We start from the raw sequence: 22,716 nt of genomic DNA, 5'->3' as shown, positions 1-22,716 counted from the left end.
CCGAGAGGTCAGCCGGTTTCTGGCAACCTGAGAGTCGTTGGGCTTTGGACATGGAAGGAAAAGGCACCGCTCACACAGGAGAGAAGCCGTACACGTGTTCGGAGTGCGGTCGAGGCTTCAGCCAGTCGTCCGACCTGTTGAGGCACAAGCGCTGTCACACCGGGGAGAAACCGTACACGTGTCCCGAGTGTGGGCGAGCCTTCAGCCAGTCGTCCGGCCTGTCCGAACATCAGTGCAGTCACACCGGGCAGAAACCGTGGAAGTGCGGGGACTGTGGGAAGGGATTCATTTCCCCGTCAAAGCTGGAGACTCATCGGCGCAGTCACACCGGCGAGAGGCCGTTCACCTGCTCCACGTGCGGGAAGGGGTTCACCGCCTCCTCCCAACTCCGGAGGCACCAGCGAGTTCACACCGGGGAGTGGCTGGTCACGTGCTCAGACTGTGGAAAGGGGTTCACGCAGTCGACCCACCTCCTCGAGCACCAGCGGGTCCACACCGGGGAGAAGCCATTCACCTGCTCGGAGTGTGGCAAGGGCTTCACTCAGTCCTCCCACCTGCTCAAACACCAGCGGGTTCACACCGGGGAGAGGCCCTTCACCTGTTGCGTGTGCGGGAAGGGCTTCACTCAGTCCTCCAACCTGCTGTTACACCAGCGAGTGCACACCGGGGAGAGACCCTTCACCTGCTCGGAATGTGGGAAGGGTTTCACGGTGTCGTCTGACCTGCTGAGACACCAGCGGGTTCACACCGACGAGCGACCTTTCAAATGCTCAGACTGCGGGAAGTGCTTCAAAAGCTCCGGGGACCTGATGTCTCATCAACGGGTTCACACCGACGAGAGACCCTTCATTTGCTCTCACTGTGGGGCTGGCTTCAGGCGATCCTCGCAACTTACTGTGCACCAGCGGGTCCACACCGGGGAAAGACCGTTTGCCTGCCCCGAGTGTGGGAAGGGATTCCCTCAGTTATCCCACTTGCTGAAACATCAGCGGATTCACACCGGAGAGAGACCGTTCACCTGCTGCAAATGTGAGAGAGGCTTCACTCAGTTATCGCACCTGCTGAGACACCAGCGCGTTCACCAATAACTGCTGTAGCTAAGTTTCGAGAATTCAGACAGTGGGATGCTTTATAAATTAGTAAGGAACAGATATGAGATGCCAGATAAGAAGGTGTCAGTTAGCTTGGCTGGGCGTAAAGTTAATAGATTAAGTTAGACTCCCTCCAATGTGGAAACAGGCCCTTCAGCCCAACTAGTCCACACCGACCCTGCGAAGAGTAACCCACCCAGACCCATTTCCCTCTGCCTAATGCACCTAACACTATGGGGCAATTTAGCATGACCAGTTCACCCTGACCTGCACATCTTTGGACTGTGGGAGGAAACCGGAGCACTCTGAGGAAACTCACGCAGACACGAGGAGAATGTACAAACTCCACACATTGGGTCACCCGAGGCTGGAATCGAACCTGGGATCCTGGCGTTGTGAGGCAGCAGTGCTGACCACTGTGCTGCTCCGTACCAGGACTGCATGAAATCAGTCTACCGATACTGAGGGAAGTGAGAGTGCAGAAAATGCAAATTTTTCCCTTACACTTTGCAGTGGTGCCAGAAGATTGGAGTATTGCAAATGTTACATCCTTGGTCAATTATTTTAGCTTCAATGGTTGTGAAAATTAGAAACAAGAAATTGGATAAGATTAAAAATTATATGGACAAATGCTAGTAATTAAGAAAAAAATAGTATTACTTTCATAAGGTAAAATATATTTGATTAAAATACTCGTTCTATTGAAGAGGCAATCAACTTATGTTTTGTAAAGAAACAGAGAGGGTTGATGGTGGCAAAGCTGATGGTATTGTGAACATGACTTTCCAAATACACTGCCACACAAAACAGCCATCAGAGAGTCAGAGCTGTCTCTATCTAGTACTGTCTCTGTCACCTTTAATGATCCTTGCAAACACCCACCCTAGCTCCACCTTCCCTTTCCTCTCCAAAGTCTTTGTACTCGGGCGTTCCCTAAGGACCTATCTCCATGCTGCCATTAGGTGACATCATCCAAGAGCCCAGTGTTAGTTTTCACATGTACACTGACAATATCCAGCTCTATCTCCCCACTATTCCTCCACTGTTACTAAAATTATCAAACTGCTTATCTGACACTGCTACTGGATTCATAGAATTGTCCTACAATTAAAACGTGGAAGATCAAAATTGTTAACCTTCGATGCATAAAAACAATCAATCCCTCTCCCTGAAGCTGAATGTCTCTGTTCACCATGTACATGTCTTCTTCGGTGAGTTCTGACAGCTTTACCCCCCAGCCCTTGCAAAAAACAGCCATTTTAATTTGCAGAACTTCATCAGTCTCCAGTCCCCACCCCAGTTCACCTGGGTCTGAATCTGTCAGCCGTGTCCATGTCACTTTCAATGTTCTTGAATCCGATACGTTCCTGGCCGATCTTTTGCATTTACCCCACTCCCACCTGGAAACTTAACATGAACCAAAACATTGCTGCTTTTGTGCTTGCTCACACCTAAGTGCCATTCTTCCATTGTAATATTTTCGCTGACCTTCCATCTCTTAATAAAACAAGGTCATGATTTAAATGATGGGATTATAGAAGCAAGAGGAGCAGGATAAACTGAACAATACAATTTTAATTGTACCTGGGAGTGGATGGACATAAATCTTTGAATGTGACTAGAAGGCATTTGGTATGCTGTATTGGTCAGAGTATTGAGTACAGGAGTTGAGAGGTCATGTTGCGGCTGTACAGGACATTGGTTAGGCCACTGTTGGAATATTGTGTGCAGTTCTGGTCTCCTTCCTATCGGAAGGATGTTGTGAAACTTGAAAGGGTTCAGAAAAGATTTACAAGGATGTTGCCAGGGTTGGAGGGTTTGAGCTATAGAGAGAGGCTGAACAGGCTGGGGCTGTTTTCCCTGGAACGTCAGAGGCTGAGGAGTAATGTTATAGAGGTTTATAAAATTATGAGGGACATGGATAGGATAAATAGACAAAGTCTTTTCCCTGGGGTGGGGAGTATAGAACTAGAGGGCATAGTTTTAGGGTGAGAGGGTAAAGATATAAAAGAGACCTAAGGGGCGACTTTTTCACGCAGAGGGTGGTACGTGAATGCAATGAGCTGCCAGAGGAAGTAGTGGAGGGATATGGGCTGGCACGTGGGACTAGATCAGAGGGTTAGATAGGGTGGACAGGGAGAGCCTTTTTCCAAGTATGGTGACAGCAAGCACGAGGGTGCATAGCTTTAAATTGAGGGGTGATAGATGTCAGAGGTAGTTTCTTTACTCAGAGAGTAGGAAGGGTATGGAATGCTTTGCCTGCAACGGTAGTAGATGCGCCAACTTTAAGTACATTTAAGTTGTCATTGGATAAGCATATGGACGTGCATGGAATAGTGTAGGTTAGATGGGCTTCAGATTGGTATGACAGGTTGGCGCAACATCGAGGGCCGAAGGGCCTATACTGTGCGGTAATGTTCTAATGCCACCCTTTTGAAGGGTCCTGCCTCTCCCTGCTGTCTCAATAAGGTGGAAGAGGCTGATGGAGATTCTTCTGTGACAAGTGTTGAGACAATCTGATCAGCTGTTTCCCCTCTGAGCAAACTCTCTCCAATGTTCTAACATGCAAGATCCTGAACCAACTTCTTCCTTCAGTCTCTCTCCCATCTCCTGTAATGTTCTCCCAGTTGTTCACCTTGTCCACAAAATCCGTGCTCCAGCTCCATCGAGTCTATTCTAGGGCGGCTCTGCGGTTCGCACGGCTGCCTCACGGCGCCAGGGACCGGGGGTTCGATCCCAGCCTCGGGGCAGCCGTCCGTGTGGAGTTTGCACATCCTCCTCCACCGTGTCGGCGTGGGTTTCCTCTGGGTGCTCTGCTTTCCTCCCACGAACCAAAGATGTGCAGGTTAGAGTGAATTGGCAATGCTAAATTGTCCCAGGGATGTGTAGGTTAGGTGGTATGAGTCAGGGACAAATATAGGGTGGGGGAATGGGTTACCCTCTAAAGGGTCGGTGTGGACTTGTTGGGCTGAAGGGTCTGTTTCCACTCTGTAGAGATTCTAATTATAACAATCACATAAGATCCCCCACATTCACCAATTGTATTCATGACTTAGCTTCCAGTCCATATCCCTTTCAAATCTGTCATCCTCACTCCCTTAAAAAAACTGAAAAAACTGCAGATGATGTAAATCAGGAACAAAAGCAGAAGTTGCAGTATACTTTTCACTGTGCTCTTCGGACCAAATATTTGAGCAGATAGAACAATAAAGCTGAAATCTTAATTTCCATTGTTGCCTAGCAGGGTGGGGTTTTTCCTCATGCAATCTCACCACTGTGGAAACAGGCCCTTCGGCCCAACAAATCCACACCGACCCCTCAGCAGGTCTGGCAACATCCGTGAAGAGAAATCAAGAGTTATCCTTCCTCAGAACTGAGCTTTTCCAGCAATTTCTGGTTTTTTTTGTTATCCAAACTCCCTCCTTGTCGCTGGGGGAAATGGTCATTTCTTAATCGTTTCGAATGGACAGTGGGATTTGTCGAGGATGGCCATGTCTCTTCCGATGCCTCTTGGTAGCATCGCTGCTTCGTCGGTCCCAGAGTGGGACACTGCAGCACCAGGCCGCGGCAGCAGAGAGGGCCCAGCCCGAGGGTGGATGGCAGGAGGGACAAGACAAAGCTGCAGCTGCTTGAATCCAAAGTACTCGAGAAGAGCATAGCAAGCCAGGCAGCATCAGGAGGTGGGGATGTTGCCAGTATAGAGTCATAGAGATGTACAGCACGGAAACAAACCCTTCAGTCCAACCCGTCCATGCCGACCAGATATCCCAACTCAATCTAGTCCCACTTGCCAGCACCCGGCCCATATCCCTCCAAACCCTTCCTATCCATATAACCATCCAAATGCCTCTTAAATGTTGCAATTGTACCAGCCTCTACCACTTCCTCTGGCAGCTCATTCTATACACGTACCACCCTCTGTGTGAAAAAGTTGCCCCTTAGGTCTCTTTTATATCTTTCCCCTCTCACCCTAAACCTATGCCCTCTAGTTCTGGACTCCCTGACCCCAGGGAAAAGACTTTGTCTATTTATCCTATCCGTGCCCCTCATAATTTTGTAAACCTCTATAAGGTGACCCCTCAGCCTCCAACGCTCCAGGGAAAACAGCCCCAGCCTGTTCAGCCTCTCCCTATTATAAGTCTTCTTCAGGAATGGAGGTGGTGGGGGGGGGTGTTGCAGATAGAGGGATGGGGGTTAGCGAGCTGGTGATAGGTGGGTACAGACGGCAAGGCAGCAGCCAGTCGTGAAAGATGGTGGCAAAGCCTGACTTGCCCGATGGAAACGGTCCTTGGTGAAGGCGGCCGGCAAGCACAGGTGGGTCTTAGCCCAACACGGGTGACAGTTTGCCCAACGCAGAGGAGAGCGAGACCTCTTAGGGACAGCCCGGCTCTAATGTCTGCAGGCCCATGGCTTAGGAAGGGGCTGGAAGGTTTGACTTTATAAACTTTGCTTCTGTATGATTTGGAGGAGCAGGTATTGGACCGGGGTGGACAAAGTTAAAAAAAAAATCACACATCAGGTTATAGTCCAACAGGAGCAGCACTCCGAAAGCTAGTGCTTCCAATTAAACCGGTTGGACTATAGCCTAGTGTTAGGTAGAAATATTGACTGCAGATGCTGGAAACCAGATTCTGGATCAGTGGTGCTGCAAAAGTACAGCAGTTCAGGCAGCATCCGAGGAGCAGGAAAATTGACATTTCGGGCAAAAGCCCTTCATCAGGGCACCCCCACCTCCGTTCCTGAAGAAGACTTACAATAGGGAGAGGCTGAACAGGCTGGGGCTGTTTTCCCTGGAGCGGCAGAGGCTGAGGGGTGACGTTATAGAGGTTTACAAAATTATGAGGGGCATGGATAGGATAAATAGGCAAAGTCTTTTCCCTGGTGTCGGGGAATCCAGAACTAGAGGGCATAGGTTTAGGGCAAGAGCGGAAAGATATAAAAAAAGAGACCTAAGAGCTTTTGCCCGAAACGTCGATTTTCTTGCTCCTCGGATGCTGCCTGAACTGCTGTGCTCTTCCTGCACCACTAATCCAGAATATAGCCTAGTGTTGTGTGATTTTTAACTTTGTTTCTCTACATTGTGACTAAGATTTTGTACCTGGGTACTTTGTCCCCAAGATGGCGCCATTGTACACTTTGCACTGTACATCTAGAACCGAGTACTTGAGCAGACAGACCAATAAAACGTAAATCTAAAATCTAATTTCCATTGTCGCCTAGCAGGGTGGGGTATTCTCAGAATCCCTCCAGTGTGGAAACAGGCCCTTCGGCACAACAAATCCACACCGACCTCTCTGAAGAGTATCCTACCAAAACCCATTTCCCATTACTCTGGACTTACCCTTGACTAAGGAAGTGAATTGGTTTGAATGAAACTTACAGAACGCTGAGAGGCCTGGATAAAGTAGATGTGGAGAAGAGGTTTCCACTACGGTGGCTCGGTGGTTAGCACTGCTGCCTCAAAGCACCAGGGACCCGGGTTCCTTTCCAGCCTCGGGGCATTCTCCCCGTGTCTGTGTAGGTCCCCTTTAGGTGCTCCGATTTCCTCCCAAACTCCAAAAGATGTGCAGCTCAGGTGAATTGGCCATGTTAAATTACCCATAGTGTTAGGTGCATTAGTCAGAGGGAAATGGGTCTGGGTAGTTTATTCTTCGGAGGATTAGTGTGGACTTGTTGGGCCAAGGGACTGTTTCCACACTGTAGGAGAATCTAATAACATTTTTAAAAAATAGATTATGGTGGGATCGTGGTAATATCTCTGGACTAGTAATGATTTTGATGTGAGCATAAGAGGTAATAGTTAGTATGTTTGTCATCAGACTGGAAAAGGACTGAGACACAGACACACCTGAGTGAGAGAGTTCCAGTTAACTGAATGTGGAAAGAGCTTTAACCAGTTACAAGGACAGACTGATTGTTCAGTTGAACTGCATGTGTATAGAGCTTTAGAAAGTTACATAGAGGGCAGCAATTGTGCATAAGCTGTCTGTGTGGATGAGGATTCAGCTGATCAACCTGAAGGCCTCTGTATCGTGGTGAAACCACGGGGACTGTGGGAAGGGACTTAATTACCTATTTATTCTCACTACAAGACTGGGCTGAAGTAATCACCTCCCCTCACTCCACTTCAGTAAATCTGTTCGGGGAGAAACTATTCACCTGCTCCAAGTGTTGGAAGAGGAGATTAACTCAGTCTTCTGCACTGCTGAAGTACGAACAAGTTCATCAATGACTACAGGAGTTAGATTTTGATGTTACTGTCGATGTTTCATGTTTAGACTGGAAGCTGGGTGAATCCTGCGATACACAAAGCGTGGGTCCATTACAACTACCTCAAAGTTCCTAGAAACAAAGCACAACCTCTTACAACTCGGTTTAGTGTCAGGAAGAACAACAGTGAACGCCAGAAATGTGCTGTCAAATCAGAGATCGGGGCCAATCTGGGTTCTGTTCCTGAAATAAAGTATAGTAATGCAGCAGATTTAAACTTTCCACTGCAAAAACGGTGGTAGTCATTATTTTTTAGATTAGATTCCCTATCATGTGGAAACAGGCCCTTTGGCCCCACAAGGCCACACTGAGTAACCCATCCCCCCTCTGACTAATGCACCTAATACTATGGACAATTTAGCACGGCCAATTCACCCTGACCTGCACATCTTTGGACTGTGGGAGGAAACCGGAGCACCTGGAGGAAACCCACGTAGACACGGGGAGAATGTGCAAACTCCACACAGACAGTCGCCTGAAATGGGACTTGAATCGGAGTTCCTGGCGCTGTGAGGCAGCAGTGCTAACCACTGAGCCATTGGTATGTTATCCAAATAATCAATATTTATTAAATACTAAATATGAAAATTAACAAACAGGCTACTTAAATGGAGTCTAGGCAAAAGTAACGACTGCAGGTGCTGGAGAGTAAATAGGTAATTAAGTCCCTTCTCAGAGTCCCCGTGGTTTCACCACGATACAGAGGCCTTCAGGTTGATCAGCTGAATCCTCATCCACACAGACAGCTTATGCACAATTGCTGCCCTCTATGTAACTTTCGAAAGCTCTATGCACATGCAGTTCAACTGAACAATCATTCTGTCCTTTGTAACTGGTTAAAGCTCTTTCCACATTCAGTTAACTGGAACACTCTCACTCAGGTGTGTCTGTGTCTCAGTCCTTTTCCAGTCTGATGACAAACATACGAACTATACCTCTTATGCTCACATCAAAATCATTTATACGAACAAAGAACCCGAAGGAAACCCACACAGATACGGGGAGAACGTTCAAACTCCCCACAGACAGTCACCTGAGGTGGGATTTGAACTCAGGTCCCTAGCACTGTGAGGCAGCAGTGCTAGCCACTGTGCCTCCCTTAGAGGAATACAGACCAAATGCCAGCAATTGGAACTAGCTGCGTTGGCACCATGGTCAGTTTGGGCTGAAGGGCCTGTTTCCATGCTGTGTTACTCCATGACTCTGTGTTGCTATTCCAAATGCCATCTTAGATACAAAATTTGAAAAATAAAGAGGTAAGTTAGAATGCTGATCGCTGCAGTTCTTCTTAGTATAAAGTAGAAAAAGAGAGGAACAAAGTTAAAAGTTTAATCATTTCTGTTCTTAAGCCATGGGCCCACACTCTCACTGTGCCCTGACTACCCTCTCTCCTGCGCTTGCTAAACTTTTACCATGTTGGGCAGCGTCCTGCCAAGCTCACCACAGAACACAAACCCCGGCCACTAACACACTTTGTTGCCCCTGCTCCTTCAACGCACGAGCTCTCTTCAGAACGGGAGGAACAAAACCTTGCACTGCCTCTCCAGCATTCTTCTCCCCCCACCCCACCTCCCGCTTCTGTTTCTCCTTCAGGCTGCTCCTCTTGCTCAGGTTGCACTCGCTCTGGGGTGGTCTGCAGCAGAATCGAGACTCCCAGTTAGCTGCGTGCCCCCGGCTCCTCTTCTCCTGGGACTTTGGAGCGTTTGCGTGGCCTTCTCTCGTCCTGCGAGTGTGAGCAGGTCCGCCGTCTATCTTGTTTGGTGCACTTTGAGTGCAATGAGTTACGGCTCGGAGACCAGCCTGTCCGGCTCAGTCAGGGGGCTGCGAAGGGACCCTTGGATCAAAAATCCCGGGGACATTGCGAAACTCAAATGCGGCGTTAGATCAAAATCTGACAGAATCACCCCACCCACTCGAATCCGAATATTTTGTGCCTCTGAATGTGGAAGGAAAAATATTTCTCCACTTTTTTTCCCCAAGCCATCAAAAGATGATGATAGCAAAATTGGAGGTGTAGTGGACAGCAAAGAAGGTTACAATGGGATCTTGATCAGATGGGCCAATGGACGGAGACGTGGCAGGTGGAGTTTAATTCAGATTAATGTGAGCTGCTGCATTTTGGGAAAGCAAATCTTAGCAGGACTTACACACTTAATGGTAAGGTCCGAGGGAGTTTGCTGAACAAAGAGACCTTGGAGTGCAGGTTCATAGCTCCTTGAAAGTAGAATCGCAGGTAGATAGGATAGTGAAGAAGGTGTTTGGTATGTTGTCTTTTATTGGTCAGAGTATTGAGTACACGAGTTGGGAGGTCATGTTGCGGCTGTACAGTATATTGGATACGCCACTTTTGGAATATTGCATGCAATTCTGGTCTCCTTCCCATTGGAAGAATGTTGTGAAACTTGAAAGGGTTCAGAAAATATTTACAAGGATGTCAGGGCTGATGAAGGGCTTTTGCCCAAAACATTGATTTCTCCCACTCCTCGTATGCTGCCTGACTTGCTGTACTTTTCCAACACCACTCTAATTTCCAGTATCAGCAGTACCCACTTCTGCTTTACAAGGATGTTGCCAGGGTTGGAGGATTTGAGCTATAGGGAGAGGTTGAAATAGGCTGGGATAGTTTTCCCTGAAGCGTCGGAGGCTTAGGGGTGACGTTATAGAGGTTTATAACATCATGAGGGGCATGGATAGGATAAATAGACAAAGTCTCTTCCCTGGGGTGGGGGTGTCCAGAACTAGAGGGCATAGGTTTAGGGGGAGGGGGTAGGATATAAAAACACCTAAGGGGCAATGTTTTCACACAGAGGGTGGTGTGTGTATGGAACAAGCTGTCAGATGAAGTGGTGGTGGCTGGCATTTGGATGGGTATACGAATGGGAAGGGTTTGGAGGGAGAAGGGCCGGGTGCTGGCAGGTGGGACGAGATTGGGTTGGGATATCTGGTCGGCCTGGAAGGGTCTGTTTCCATCCCATACATCACTATGACTCTATGTGCAGGTTCGGGTGAATTGGCTCTGCTAAGTTGCCCATAATGTGAGGTGCATTAGTCGGAGGGAAATGGGACTGGGTGGGTTACTCTTCGGAGGGTCAGGGTGAACCTTTTGGGCCGAACGGCCTGTTTCCACCCGTAGATAACCTAACCTAAATCACTGTAACACTTTTCACTGGTGTTTCTGTACTGGAGTACGTGAGACAATAAAAAGCCTAAATCCGAACCCTCCTCTCATCTCTTGTGGCGGGAGATGACAAAACTGTCCATTGTCCGCTCAGCCGAGAGACTAGAAGCAAACAATTCGGAGAGGAGGGTAACCAATGGGAGTGGATGGGGCGGGCCTGGAGGACCGAGTGGATGTGGATGGTCCTCCAACCAATGGGAGTGAATGGGGCGGGCCTGGAGGACTGTGCCGTTGCGGCTGGTCCCCCAACCAATGGGAGCGAATGCGGGTGGGACTGAAAGACCGATCAATTGCGGACGGTCCTCCAACCAATGGAAGCAAACGGGGCGGGGCTGTCGTGGCGTGGATGGCATTCCATCCAACGGGAGTGAACGGGAGGAGGCTGGAGGACCAACGGGGCAGTGGTCCTCCAACCAGTAGGAGTGAATGGGAGGCGGGGCTGGAAGACCAATCGCGAGCGGATGGTCCTCCAACCAATGGGAGTAAACGGGGGCAGGACTAGTTGACTGAGATGGCACTTTGGGTGGATCAAACGTAGCAGATGGAGGTTGCATTGGGTATGCAATGCATTTTCGGTGTGTTTTTGAATCCATGCAACCAGTCCACCTCTTCTCATCTCCCTTGCGTGCTCTCTGAATTGCTCTAGGCCCAGGTAACACCCTGGTGAATCTCCCCCTTTTTAAATACATCCTTCCCCTGGCGTGGCGACCAGAACTGGACGCAGTATTTCCAGCTGAGGCCGAATTAACTTAATAGCTCAATCACAACCTCTTTGCTCACATATTCAAGGTCGATACAGTGTGGAGATGGGGGTGGGGGGAAAGCACAGCAGCTCAGTCAGCATCTGAGGAGCAAGAGAGTTGGCATTTCTGGCTTAACCCTTCAGGTACTCAGTGCCCTGACTGATAAAGGCAAGTATCCCAAATGCCTTCTGAACAAAGATCTTTGTACCTGCACAACAAGGTTCCTCTGATCCTGTGTCGTACCTGGGGTCCTATTCAATGCCTTGTTAGTCATCTCAAAATGCAACACCTCACGCTTTACGGGGGTGGGGGGAGAAGAGAAATGTCCATTTACAACTGTTCAACCCATCTGATTAGCCTCTCTCTGTATCATCCCATAGTCAAGGCCTTTCCTCCTTGCTATTTACTCCCCCCATTGATTTTTATGTAATATGCACATTTAGTGATCACACCTCTGACATTCGTGTTTAGATCTTTAAGAGTCATACAACATGGAAGCAGGCTCTTTGATCCAATTTATCCACACTGACAAGGCTTCCTAAACTGAACTGGTCCTATTTGCTTGCATTTGACCCATATTGCTCTAAACCTTTGCTATCCATGAACCCGTCCAAATACTTTGAAAACTTTTTCTGGCAGCTGATTCCATACACGCACCATCCTTTGTGTGATAAATGAGTGTTGCCCCTCAGATCCCTTTTAAATCTTTACCCTCTCACCTTAAACCTATGCCCTGCAGTTTTTGACTCCCCTATCTTTGGGAAAAGACCGTATCTCATGATTTTATAAATCTCAATAACGTCATCCCTCAGCCTCCTAAGCTCCAGTGAAAAAATGTCCCAGCCTACTCAGCCTCTCCTTATAACTCAAAACTTCCAGATTTATTAACATTGTTGTAAATCGTTTTTTTCCACCTTTTCCAGTTTAAGAACATCCTTCCCATAAGCATGGTGACCAGAACTGTACGCAGTACACCAAATATGGCCTTACCACTGTCTTGTACAGTTGACCATGACATTTCAACTTCTGTTCTCAATTCACTGACCAATAGGGGCAAACGTGCCTAATGCCTTCTTCACCACCCTGTCTACCAGTGACACCACTTTAAAAGGAACTTTGTACCTGCCGCCTTTAAATGTATGTTGCGAATAGCAAGGGACCGAGCACAGAACCCTTAGTTTCACCACTGGACATAGACGTCCAATCATAATACCCTTCAATCATCACCCTCTGCTTACACCCTCTAAGCCAATTCGGAATCAAATTTTCCCTTGATTCCAAGGGCTCTTACTGACTTAACGAATGTCCCGTGCAAATCCCCATCAAAAGCTTCACTGAAATCCACACAAACTACATCAACTTCACCACCTTCATAAGCACCAGTCAGTTCACACTGGGGAAGGACCATTCCTCTGCTCTCTCTGTGAGAAGGGCTTTGTTGAGTCATCCAACCTGCTGAGACACCAGAGAATTTCTACTGGGAAGAGACCTTTTTAACGCCCACATTGCTGGAATTACAATAAATATTCCAGGGACTTGGTGTCCCATCAACAAGAGTCTGTTCAGGCTGCCATTCCAGCTCACTGCACACCACTGCATTCACTCCAGGAAGTGGACTTTCACCTGCTCAGAGTGTGGAAAAGGATTCACCCAATCATCCAGCCCGCTCTCACACCAGTGAGTTCCCTAGGTACAGACCGTTCAGATGCTCTCACTGCAGGACTGAGTTCAGGGCATTATTCCAGTTCACTGGACACCAGCGAGTTCAGTAAAGCGAAACTATACTCTTGCTGAGTGTGGGAGAGAATCCACTCATTCCGTCATCCAGTTTGCTGAGAGAATTTTCTAATTTACTCATGAGACATGGGCATAGCTGGCTGGACAGAGTTTATTACCCGCCTCTAATTAGGTGATGGTGAGCTTCCTTCTTCAACCACTGTAGTCCATATGCTGTAGGATGACCCTAAATGCCCTGGGGAAGGGAATTCCAGGATTTTGACCCAGTGACCATGAAGGAACAGTGATATATTTTTAAGTCAGGATGGTGAGTGGCTTGGTTGGGAACTTGCAGGGGGTGGTGTTCCCATGTGTCCGTTTCCCTTGTCCTTCTAGATGGAAGTGGTCGTGCATCTGCAAGATGCTATCTGAGGATCTTTGGTAAATTTCTGCAGTGCACCTGTAAATACTAGACAGTGCTGTTACTGAACCTTGGTGGGAGAGGGAGTGGATGTGTCAAACCAGCAGGCTGATTTTGTCCTTGATGCTGTCATGCCTCTTGAGTGTTTGTTGGAGCTGTACCCATCCAGGCAACTGGGAAGTATTCCATCACGCTCCTGACTTGTGCCTTGAAGATGATCAACAGGCTTTGGGGAGTCAGGTGGTGAGTTACAATATTCCTAGCCTCTAACCTGCTCTTTTAGCCACTGCATTTATGTGGTGAGTTCACTGGGAGTTTCTGCTCAATGGTAACTCCCCCCACTCTCCAAGAATGTTGATAAGGGAGGATTGAACATAGAACATAGAACAATACAGCGCACTACAGGACGTTTGGCCCTCAAAGTTGCACCGACCTGTGAAATCGATCTGAAGCCCATCTAACCTACACTATCCCATTCTCATCCATATGTTTATCCAATGACCACTTAAATGCCCTTAACGTTGGCAAGTCTGTTACTGTTGTAGGCAGGGTGTTCCATGCCCCTACTACTCCCCAAGTAAAGACACTACCTCTGACATCTGTCCTGTGTCTATCTCCCCTCAATTTAAAGCTATGTCCCCTCATGCAAGCCATCACCATCTGAGGAAAAAGGCTCTCACTGTCCACCCTATCTAATCCTCTGATCATCTTGTATGCATTTATTAACCTTTTTAACCTTCTCTCATGAAAACAGCCTCAATACCTCAGCCTTTCCTCATAAGACCTTCCTTCCATACCAGGCAACATCCTGGTAAATCTCCTCTGCATCTTTTCCAAAGCTTCCACATCCTTCCTGTAATGGGGCAACCAGAACCGTACACAATATTCCAAGTGTGGCCGCACCAGAATTTCGTACAACTGCAACATGACCTCGTGACTCTGAAACTCAATCCCCCCTACCAGTAAAAGCTTTCTTAACAACCCTATCAACCTGGGTGGCAACTTTCAAGGATCTACGCACATGGACACAGATGTCTCTGTTCATCTACACTACCAAGAATCTTACCATTAACCCAGTATTCTGTATTCCTGTTACTCCTTCCAAAGTGAATCACTTCACACTTTTCCGCATTAAACTCCATTTGCCACCTCTCAGCCCAGCTCTGCAGCTTACCTATGTCCCTCTGACACCGGCAACATCCTTCCACTGGCCACAACTGCGCAGACCTTAGTGTCATCCACAACTTTACTATCTCATCTTTCTACACCCTCATCCAGATCATTTATAAAAACGAAAAACAGCAGTGGCCCCAAAACAAATCCTTGCAGTACACCACTAGTAATTGAACTCCATGATGAACACTTCCTATCAACCACAACCCTCTGTCTTCTTACAGCCAGCCAATTTCTGATCCAAACCACCCACCCAGACCCGTTCCCCTACATTTACCCCTGCACCTAACACTACGGGCAATTCACCTGGCCTGCTCTTTCCATGTTTTCTGAGATAGCCTACCGTGGGGAACCTTATCAAACACCTTTACTGAAATCCATATACACTACATTGACTGCTTTACCCTCATCCGCCTTTTTGGTCACCATCTCAAAAGAACTCAATAAGGCTTGTGAGGCAAGACCCAACCTTCACAAAATAGTGTTGACTATCCCTCATCAAGTTATTCCTCTCTAGATGATTATAAATCCTCTCTCTTATAATCCTTTCCAACACTTTACCCACAACCGAAGAAAGACTCACTGGTCTATAATTACTACTACTCTGCTTAAGTAAGGGAACAGCATTTGCTATCCTCCAGTCTTCTGGCACTATTCCTGTAGACAATGACGACATAAAGATCAAAGCCAAAGGCTCCGCAATCTCCTCCCTGGCTTCCCAGAGAATCCCAGGATAAATCCCATCTGGCCCAGGGGACTTATTTATTTTCATATGTTCCAGAAATGCTAACACCTTCTCCTTATGAACCTCATCCCCATCTAATGCAATAGCCTGTATTTCAGTATTCTCCTCAACAACATTGTCTTTTTACAGTGTGAATACTGATTAAAAATATTCACTCAGCACCTCTCCTATCTCCTTGGACTCCACGCACATCTTCCCACTACTGTCCTTGGCAGGCCCTAATCTTATTCTAGTCATTGTTTTATTCCTGACATACCTATAGAAAGCTTTCGGGTTTTCTTTGACCCTACCTACCAAAGACTTCTCACATCCCCTCCTTGCTCTTCTTAGCTCTCTCTTTAAGTCCTTCCTGGCTAACTTTTAATGCTCAAGTGCCCCAACTAAGCCTTCACATCTCATCTTTTCATAAGCCTCCTTCTTCCTCTTGACAAGAGATTCATCTTCGTTAGTAAACCTCTGTATCCTTGCTCGACCACTTCCATCCTGCCTGCAAGGTACATACTTAACAGGGACCCGCAGTGGCTGTTCCTTGAATAAGCTCCACATTTCAACTGTGTCCATCCCCTGCAGTTTACTTCCCCATCTTATGCATCCTAAGTCTTGCCTAATTGCATCATAATTGCCTTTCCCCCAGCTATAACTCTTGCCCTGCGGTATATACTTGTGCCCTTCTATCGCTCAAGTAAACGTAACCGAAATGTGGTCACTATCACCAAAGTGCTCACCTGTCTCAAAATCTAACACCTGACCGGGTTCATTAGCCAGTACCAAATCTGATATGGCCCCGCCCCTTGTTGGCCTGTCTACATACTGTGTGTCAGGAAACACTCCTGCACACATTGGACAAAAACTGACCCATCTTAAATACTCAAACTCGAGCATTTCCAGTCAATATTAGCCAAGTTAAAGTTCCCCATAACAACTACCCTGTTACTCTCACTCTTTCGAGAATCATCTTTGCAATCGTTTCCTCTACATCCCTGGAACAATTCGGAGGCCTACAGAAAACTCCCAATCGGGTGATCTCTCCTCTCCCGTTTCTAACCTCAGCCCATTGTACCTCAGTAGATGAGTCCTAGTACAGTCCTTGATGGTAACACCATTGAATGTCAAGAGACATTGGTTAGATTGCCTGTTATTAGAGAGAGTCATTATCTGGCATTTTTGTGGCATGAGTGTTACTTGCCACTTGTCAGCCCAAGTCTGGATTTTGTTCAGATCTTGTCACGTTTGAACATAGAATGATTCACTATCCAAGGAGTCACAAATGGTGCTGACGTTGTACAATTAATCATCAGCAAACACCCACTCTGACTTTACGATGCAGCGAAGGTCATTGATGAAGCAGCCGAAGATAGTTGGGCCTAGGACACAACCCTGAGGAACTCCTGCAGAGGTGTCCTGAAACTAAGATGGCTGACCTCCAACAACCATAACCATCTTCCTATGGGGCAGGCATGAGTCCAACCAGAGAGTTTGCCCCGTCATACCCATTGATTCCAGTTTCTCTTGGGTTCCTTGATGCCACGTCTGGTCAAATGCAGCCTTGATGCCACGGGCTGTCATTCTCCCCTTCCCTCTGGAATTCAGTCCTTTTTTCCATGTTTGAAACAAAGGCTGTGATGAGGTCAGGAGCTGAGTGGCCCTGGCAGAACCCAAACTGGGGGTCACTGAACAGGTACTGTTTGATGGAGCTGTCGATGACACCTTCCGTCACTTTACTGATTATCAAGAGTTGACTGACTGGATCTGTCCATTTTTTTCTGTACAGGACGTGGCTGGGCAATCTTCCACATTGTTGGGTAGATAAGAGTGTGTTTAACTGTCCTGAAAGAGCTAGGCTAGAGGAGCACCTTCTGGAGTGCAAGTCTTCAGTCAGGGCCCATAGTCTTTGCACTAATGAACTCACAGAGAGGACAGGCCATTCACTTGCTCTCAGTGAGAGAAGGATTCAGTCAGCCGTCCCACATAAGGAGACACCAGCCCCTTCACTATTAACTGCAGTGACTGGATTTTGCTGTTAATCTCATCCAAGACTCAACCATGTTCATAAACTCCAGCCCAGTTCATATTCGGGTTATAAATGAAATAAATCAGCTTTGTGTTAACCAGAGTGCGCGTGTGTGTTGAGTTTTTTTTAAAAACAGCACTAACACCGGTTAGTTACTTTCGAAGGGCTCTCCCTGTCTCCGCCATCCTCACCTCCAACAAGTAGAACAGCTTATGGAGCTTCTTTGTCACCAACAGTGAGTCAATTTGCCTCTGCTGCTTGCATGTCTTCCCCTGGACAAAACTGTCTGTGTAATTTCCCTCTCTCCTGGTGTCAGCCTGAACTCACGTCTTTCTCCAGAAGCTGTCCAATGATTCCCCCCCACCCCCACCCCCACCCCCCTCAATTATCAATCAGCTTATTGCACATCCAGGCCTGGATGAACAGAAATGTCCTCCAACAGTCACCCTTATAAGTTTAGTTCAATGCAAACCGAATCCCCCCCTCCCATCTACCTGGGACTTCACAATCTCGGGATCATCTTTGACGAGTTCTGATAACATAACCACACCATCCCTAATACTAGATGGTTCAAAATATGGAAACAGAAAGAACCACAGATGCTGGAAATCAGAAACAAAGACAGAAATTGCTGGAAAAGCTCTGCAGGTCAGGCAGCATCAGTGGAGAGAAATCAGAGTTAACGTTTCGGATCCACAGAACCAGGTATTTCAATCTGTTCAGCTTCACCGTTCTGATCCCCAAGCCCACCTCATCTGCTGTCGAAGCCCTTATTTATGCCCGTGAAACTTAAAGAAGGGTTACACCTGAAATGTCAACTTCTGCACCTCCTGATGCTGCCTGGTTTGCTGTGTTCTTCCAGCCTTCTGCCTGTCTACTTTGGATTCCAGCATCTGTAAGGTTTTTTTGTCTCTTACCTTTAGACTGAACATTTCCAACACATTCCTCACCAGCCCCTCACGTTTATCTACTCCCACCCAGACGCAGAGATCATTCGAACTCCGCTGCCATTACTCTTTCTTGCACCAAGTCCCATTTTCCCATCACTTTTACACATGGGCTTTTGGTCAAGGAGTGCATTGATTTTAAGTTGCCATTTAGAGTCAGAGATATACAGCATGGAAACAGAACCTTTGATCCAACGCATCCATGCCGACCAGATATCCTAAACTAATCTTGTCCCATTTACCAGCACTTGACCCATATCCCACTAAACCCTTCCTATTCATATACCCAACCAGATACCTTTTAAATGTTGTAATCATACCAGCCTCCACCACTTCCTCTGGCAGCTCATTCCATACAGGCACCACCCTCGACATGAAAAAGATGCCCCTTTAGGATCCTTTTTAAATCTTTCCCATCTCACCCTAAACCTATGTCCTCTAGTTCTGGACCTCCCCACCCCAGGGAAAAAGACCTTGGATATCTATGACCCCCCCCCCCCATGATTTTATAAACCTCTATAAGGTCACCGCTAAGCCTCCAGGGAAAACAGCACCAGCCTATTCAGCCTCTCCTCTACAACTTAAACCGTCCAACATTGGCAACATCCTTGAAAGGGTTCAGAAGATGTTTGCAAGTTTCACAACATCCCACCTATAGGCAGGAGACCAGAATTGCATGCAATATTCCGAAAGTGGCTTAGCCAATATGACCTCCCAACTCCTACACTCAACGCTCTGACAGATAAAGTTGAAAAATCACACAACATCCGGTTATAGTCCAACAGGTTTATTTGGAAGTACAAACTTTTGGAGCACTGTTCTGAAGGCTTGTACTTCCAAATACACCTGCTGGGACTATAACATGGTGGTTGAGAGTTTTAAACTTTATCCACCTCAGTTCAACACCAGCATCCCCACATCCTGCCAGATAAAGGAAACAAGGTTAAAAACATTGACTGCAGATTCTGGATTAGTGGTGCTGGAAGAGCACAGCAGTCCAGGCAGCATCCAAGGAGCTTCGAAATCGACGTTTCGGGCAAAAGCCCTTCATCAGGAATCCTGGACTGCTGTGTTCTTCCAGCACCACTAATCCAGATAAAGGAAACATACCAAATGCCTTCTTCACTATCCTACCTGCCTGCAACTCCACTTTCAATGAAGTGTGAACTTGCTCTCCAAGGTATCTTTGTTCTGCAACATTCCCCAGTTCCTTACCGTTAAGGTGTATGAGTCCCTGCCCTGATATGCCTTTCCAAAATTGCAGCACCTCACGTTAATCTGCATTGAACTCCATCTGCCAATCCTCGGTCCCTTCTTTTCCCAGATTCCTACCGGGGCCTGGACCCCTGCCTCCTTCTGTCACTCACCAGATTGCCTCTCTGTCATCTACTGTGGACTCCCTCTCCTTCTGGACCCTTCCTCTGTCACACCCTCAGAAGAGGAGCAACCTGCCTCCCGCGTCACAATGAGACAATGGCTGATTGGCGGAGGCTCCGGGTCAATCGAGGGGGTGGGCAGAGCTGAGCGACTCGAACCAATCGGAGTGAATGAAGGGCGGACCAAGCGACTGCCCACGTGACCATCCCGACGGACGTTGACGGTCTGCGCAGACGCAGTGTCGCCCTGAGTTGAAGAGATGGCCCAGTGCGCGAGATTGTGGAGACGGTAAAGGAACAGACACAGTGGCAGGGGGGGCGGGGGAAAAGACAAACGGCGTCAATGTGTGCTGGGAAGTTTCATAAAAGCCCGATGTCGGCTGCCAGGCCCGATTAGGATCTCCCGATCTGGTCTTCCCGGCAGATGGGGAAATGGCCGTGGGCCTCAAAAGTTCGTAGGCCCGAATTCGCGCCGACATCTTTCTGCGTGGCAATATATCGCGGCACGCATGCGTGGACGCCATCTTTATAGGGGGCAAGGTGCTGAGTGGCATTCCATTACTGTAGTAGGAAGGATTTAAACTGAGCAACTCATACCAAGAGAAATGTTTATTACTTCTAGATTTCTATCAGGAACCGACAGTGAAGGATTGTTTTGCTAATTCTTTTGCAGGATACCACGTTAGGAGTATTTGCAGGTGCTAAACTCAAAGACAAACATAATGGAAATTCCTGGGAAAGCACAGCAGGTCAGGGTAGCATCCGAGGAGCAGGAGAATCGATGTTTCGGGCATAAGCCCTTCATCAGGAATGAGAGATAAATGGGAGGGGGGGCTGTACCTCTACCACTGGCATCTACTGCATCCATTGCACCCAATGTGATCTCCTCAACTTCAGGGAGACAGGACGCCTTCCTGCAGATCGTTTCAGAGAATATCTCTGGGACACCCGCACCCACCAACCCTACCGCTCAAAGGCTAAACACATTAGCTCCCCTCCCACTTCATCAAGGACATGTAGATCCTGGGCCTCCTCCACTGTCAGACTGTTATCACCTGACGCCTGGACAGAAGAATGCCTCATATTCTGCCTTGGGATCCTGAAATCACACAGGATAAATGTGAATTTCAACAGCTTCCTCATCTCTTCTTCCCTCACATTATCCCAGTCCCATTATCATCACTCCCCCTCTGACCTATCACCTTCTCCTTCATCAACCTATCGCTTTCTCAGCCACCTCCCACTCTGAACACATTAGCCCCCCCTTCCATTTATCTCTCATTCCTGATGAAGGGCTTATGCCTGAAACGTCAATTCTCCTGCTCCTCCGATGTTGCCTGACCTGCTGTGCTTTCCCAGCAACACACTCTCGACTCTGATCTCCAGCATCTGCAGCCCTTACTTTCTCATAATATAAATATCTGACTCAATTAATCAAAAGCTGAATACATCAGCCTTTAAGCATGGAAAGGTTAAGGTCTGTTCTGGCTGTAGGACAAAAAAAAACTGCATTGGTCTTGGGAAATAAGGAGGTGAATTTACAATTTGAGGTGCTCCTGAACATGGAATCTTTGGAGGTCGCTGGGCAGAGTGGTGACTGTGGAAGGGTCATGCCTTGAGAAAGGACACAGTTCTGAATAATCTGAAGATTAATAGATGTGGAATATGATAGGCCAGCAAGGAAAGTGTCAGCACTGTCAAGTAGAGTTAACAGGGGAAAGGATTAGAGTTGCAAAACCAGTTTGGCTGAGACTAATGCAATTTTGCTGATTTTACAGAAGTGGAGACATTCCATCGCGGACACTCTTTGACTGCGCACGCACACACACACACACACACACACACACACACACATTCTTGCTGTTTATTGAGGCCTGAGTCTTCTGTAGGTCCAGATATGGGGGAACGTTCCTTTCCCCAAATCATAGATTCTACAGCATGGAAGCAGGCCATTTTCCCCCAAGTGTACACCAACCCTCCGAAGAACATCCCACCGTATAACCCTGCATTTGCCATGGCTACTCCACCTAACATGCACATTTTTGGACTGGAAAGACATTGTCATAAAATCTCAACTGGTTCAGCAATCTAGCAGCTTTCACAATCGTTATTGTATTCATCGTTTCACAAATTACCAGATCCTCTCAATTCAATTCTACAAGTTTATCTCTCACTCCTATGTTTCTGTTTTAACTCAATTGACTAGGGAGTTTGAAAAGGGAGGATTTGCAGTCAGAAACCTGACATGTGAAATCCCATGTCACATCAGGACCTGAATGTCTTTGGATTCAGAACATGGAAGCAAAGAGCACCATTCAATGCAGAGAGAAACCGTACGCGTGTTCTGTGTGTGGACGAGTCTTTAGCCACTCCTCTGGCCTGTCGAGACACAAGCTCAGTCACACTGGGGAGAAACCGTGGAAATGTGGGGACTGTGGGAAGGCATTCACGTCACCCTCTGACTTGGAAAGGCATCGGCGCAGTCACACTGGGGAAAGGCCATTCACCTGTTCGGAATGTTGGAAGGGATTCAACCAGTTATCCAACCTGTTGCAGCACCAGCAGGTTCACACGGACGAGAGACCTTTTGGGTGTCCAGACTGCGGGAAGAGCTTTAAAAGATCTTGGGACCTCATGTCCCATCAGCGTGCTCACACTGACGAGAGACCATTCAGATGCCCTCACTGTGGGACAGGATTCAAGAAATCGTATAACCTCACCATACACCAACGGCTTCACACTGGGGAGAGGCCGTTCATCTGCTCAGAGTGTGGGAAGGGATACACTCAATTGTGCAACCTGCAGACACACCAACGAATTCACAGCGGGGTACGAGCATTCAGCTGCCCCGAGTGTGGCAAGGGATTTACTCAGTCAGCCCACCTGCTAAGACACCAGCAAGTTCACAAGAAAATGTGATGGACGGATTTTGCTGTGAATCACGTCCAAGGTACAACCACGTTCTTTGCTCATGTAAATAGACCATAGTTTAGTTATGTATGTCAATATCCTGGATAAATTCAAATAAAAAGTCAGCTTCGTGTG

At 47.5% G+C, this 22,716-nt stretch overlaps 2 protein-coding genes across 2 annotated transcripts in view; both read left to right on the top strand.

The window, feature by feature from the left end:
• LOC140460077 (uncharacterized) overlaps positions 1-22,716 on the top strand; it is a 62,758-nt gene extending 40,042 nt beyond the window's left edge. The window contains exon 7 of the mRNA XM_072554478.1: positions 21,917-22,716. Within this exon, the coding sequence (XP_072410579.1) occupies positions 21,917-22,590 (674 nt within the window). The 3' untranslated portion in view covers positions 22,591-22,716. The remainder of the gene's footprint in view (positions 1-21,916) is intronic.
• Positions 51-4,315, top strand: LOC140461004 (uncharacterized). Its single transcript, XM_072555774.1, has one exon. It carries the CDS (start codon positions 51-53, stop codon positions 1,086-1,088), a length of 1,038 nt encoding a protein of 345 aa, XP_072411875.1. The 3' UTR covers positions 1,089-4,315.

The sequence above is a fragment of the Chiloscyllium punctatum genome, chromosome 36, assembly GCF_047496795.1.
Source record: "Chiloscyllium punctatum isolate Juve2018m chromosome 36, sChiPun1.3, whole genome shotgun sequence".
Lineage (NCBI taxonomy): Eukaryota > Metazoa > Chordata > Chondrichthyes > Orectolobiformes > Hemiscylliidae > Chiloscyllium > Chiloscyllium punctatum.
Note: the sequence above shows the minus strand (reverse complement) of the source record. Positions and strands in the feature narration are given on the sequence as shown.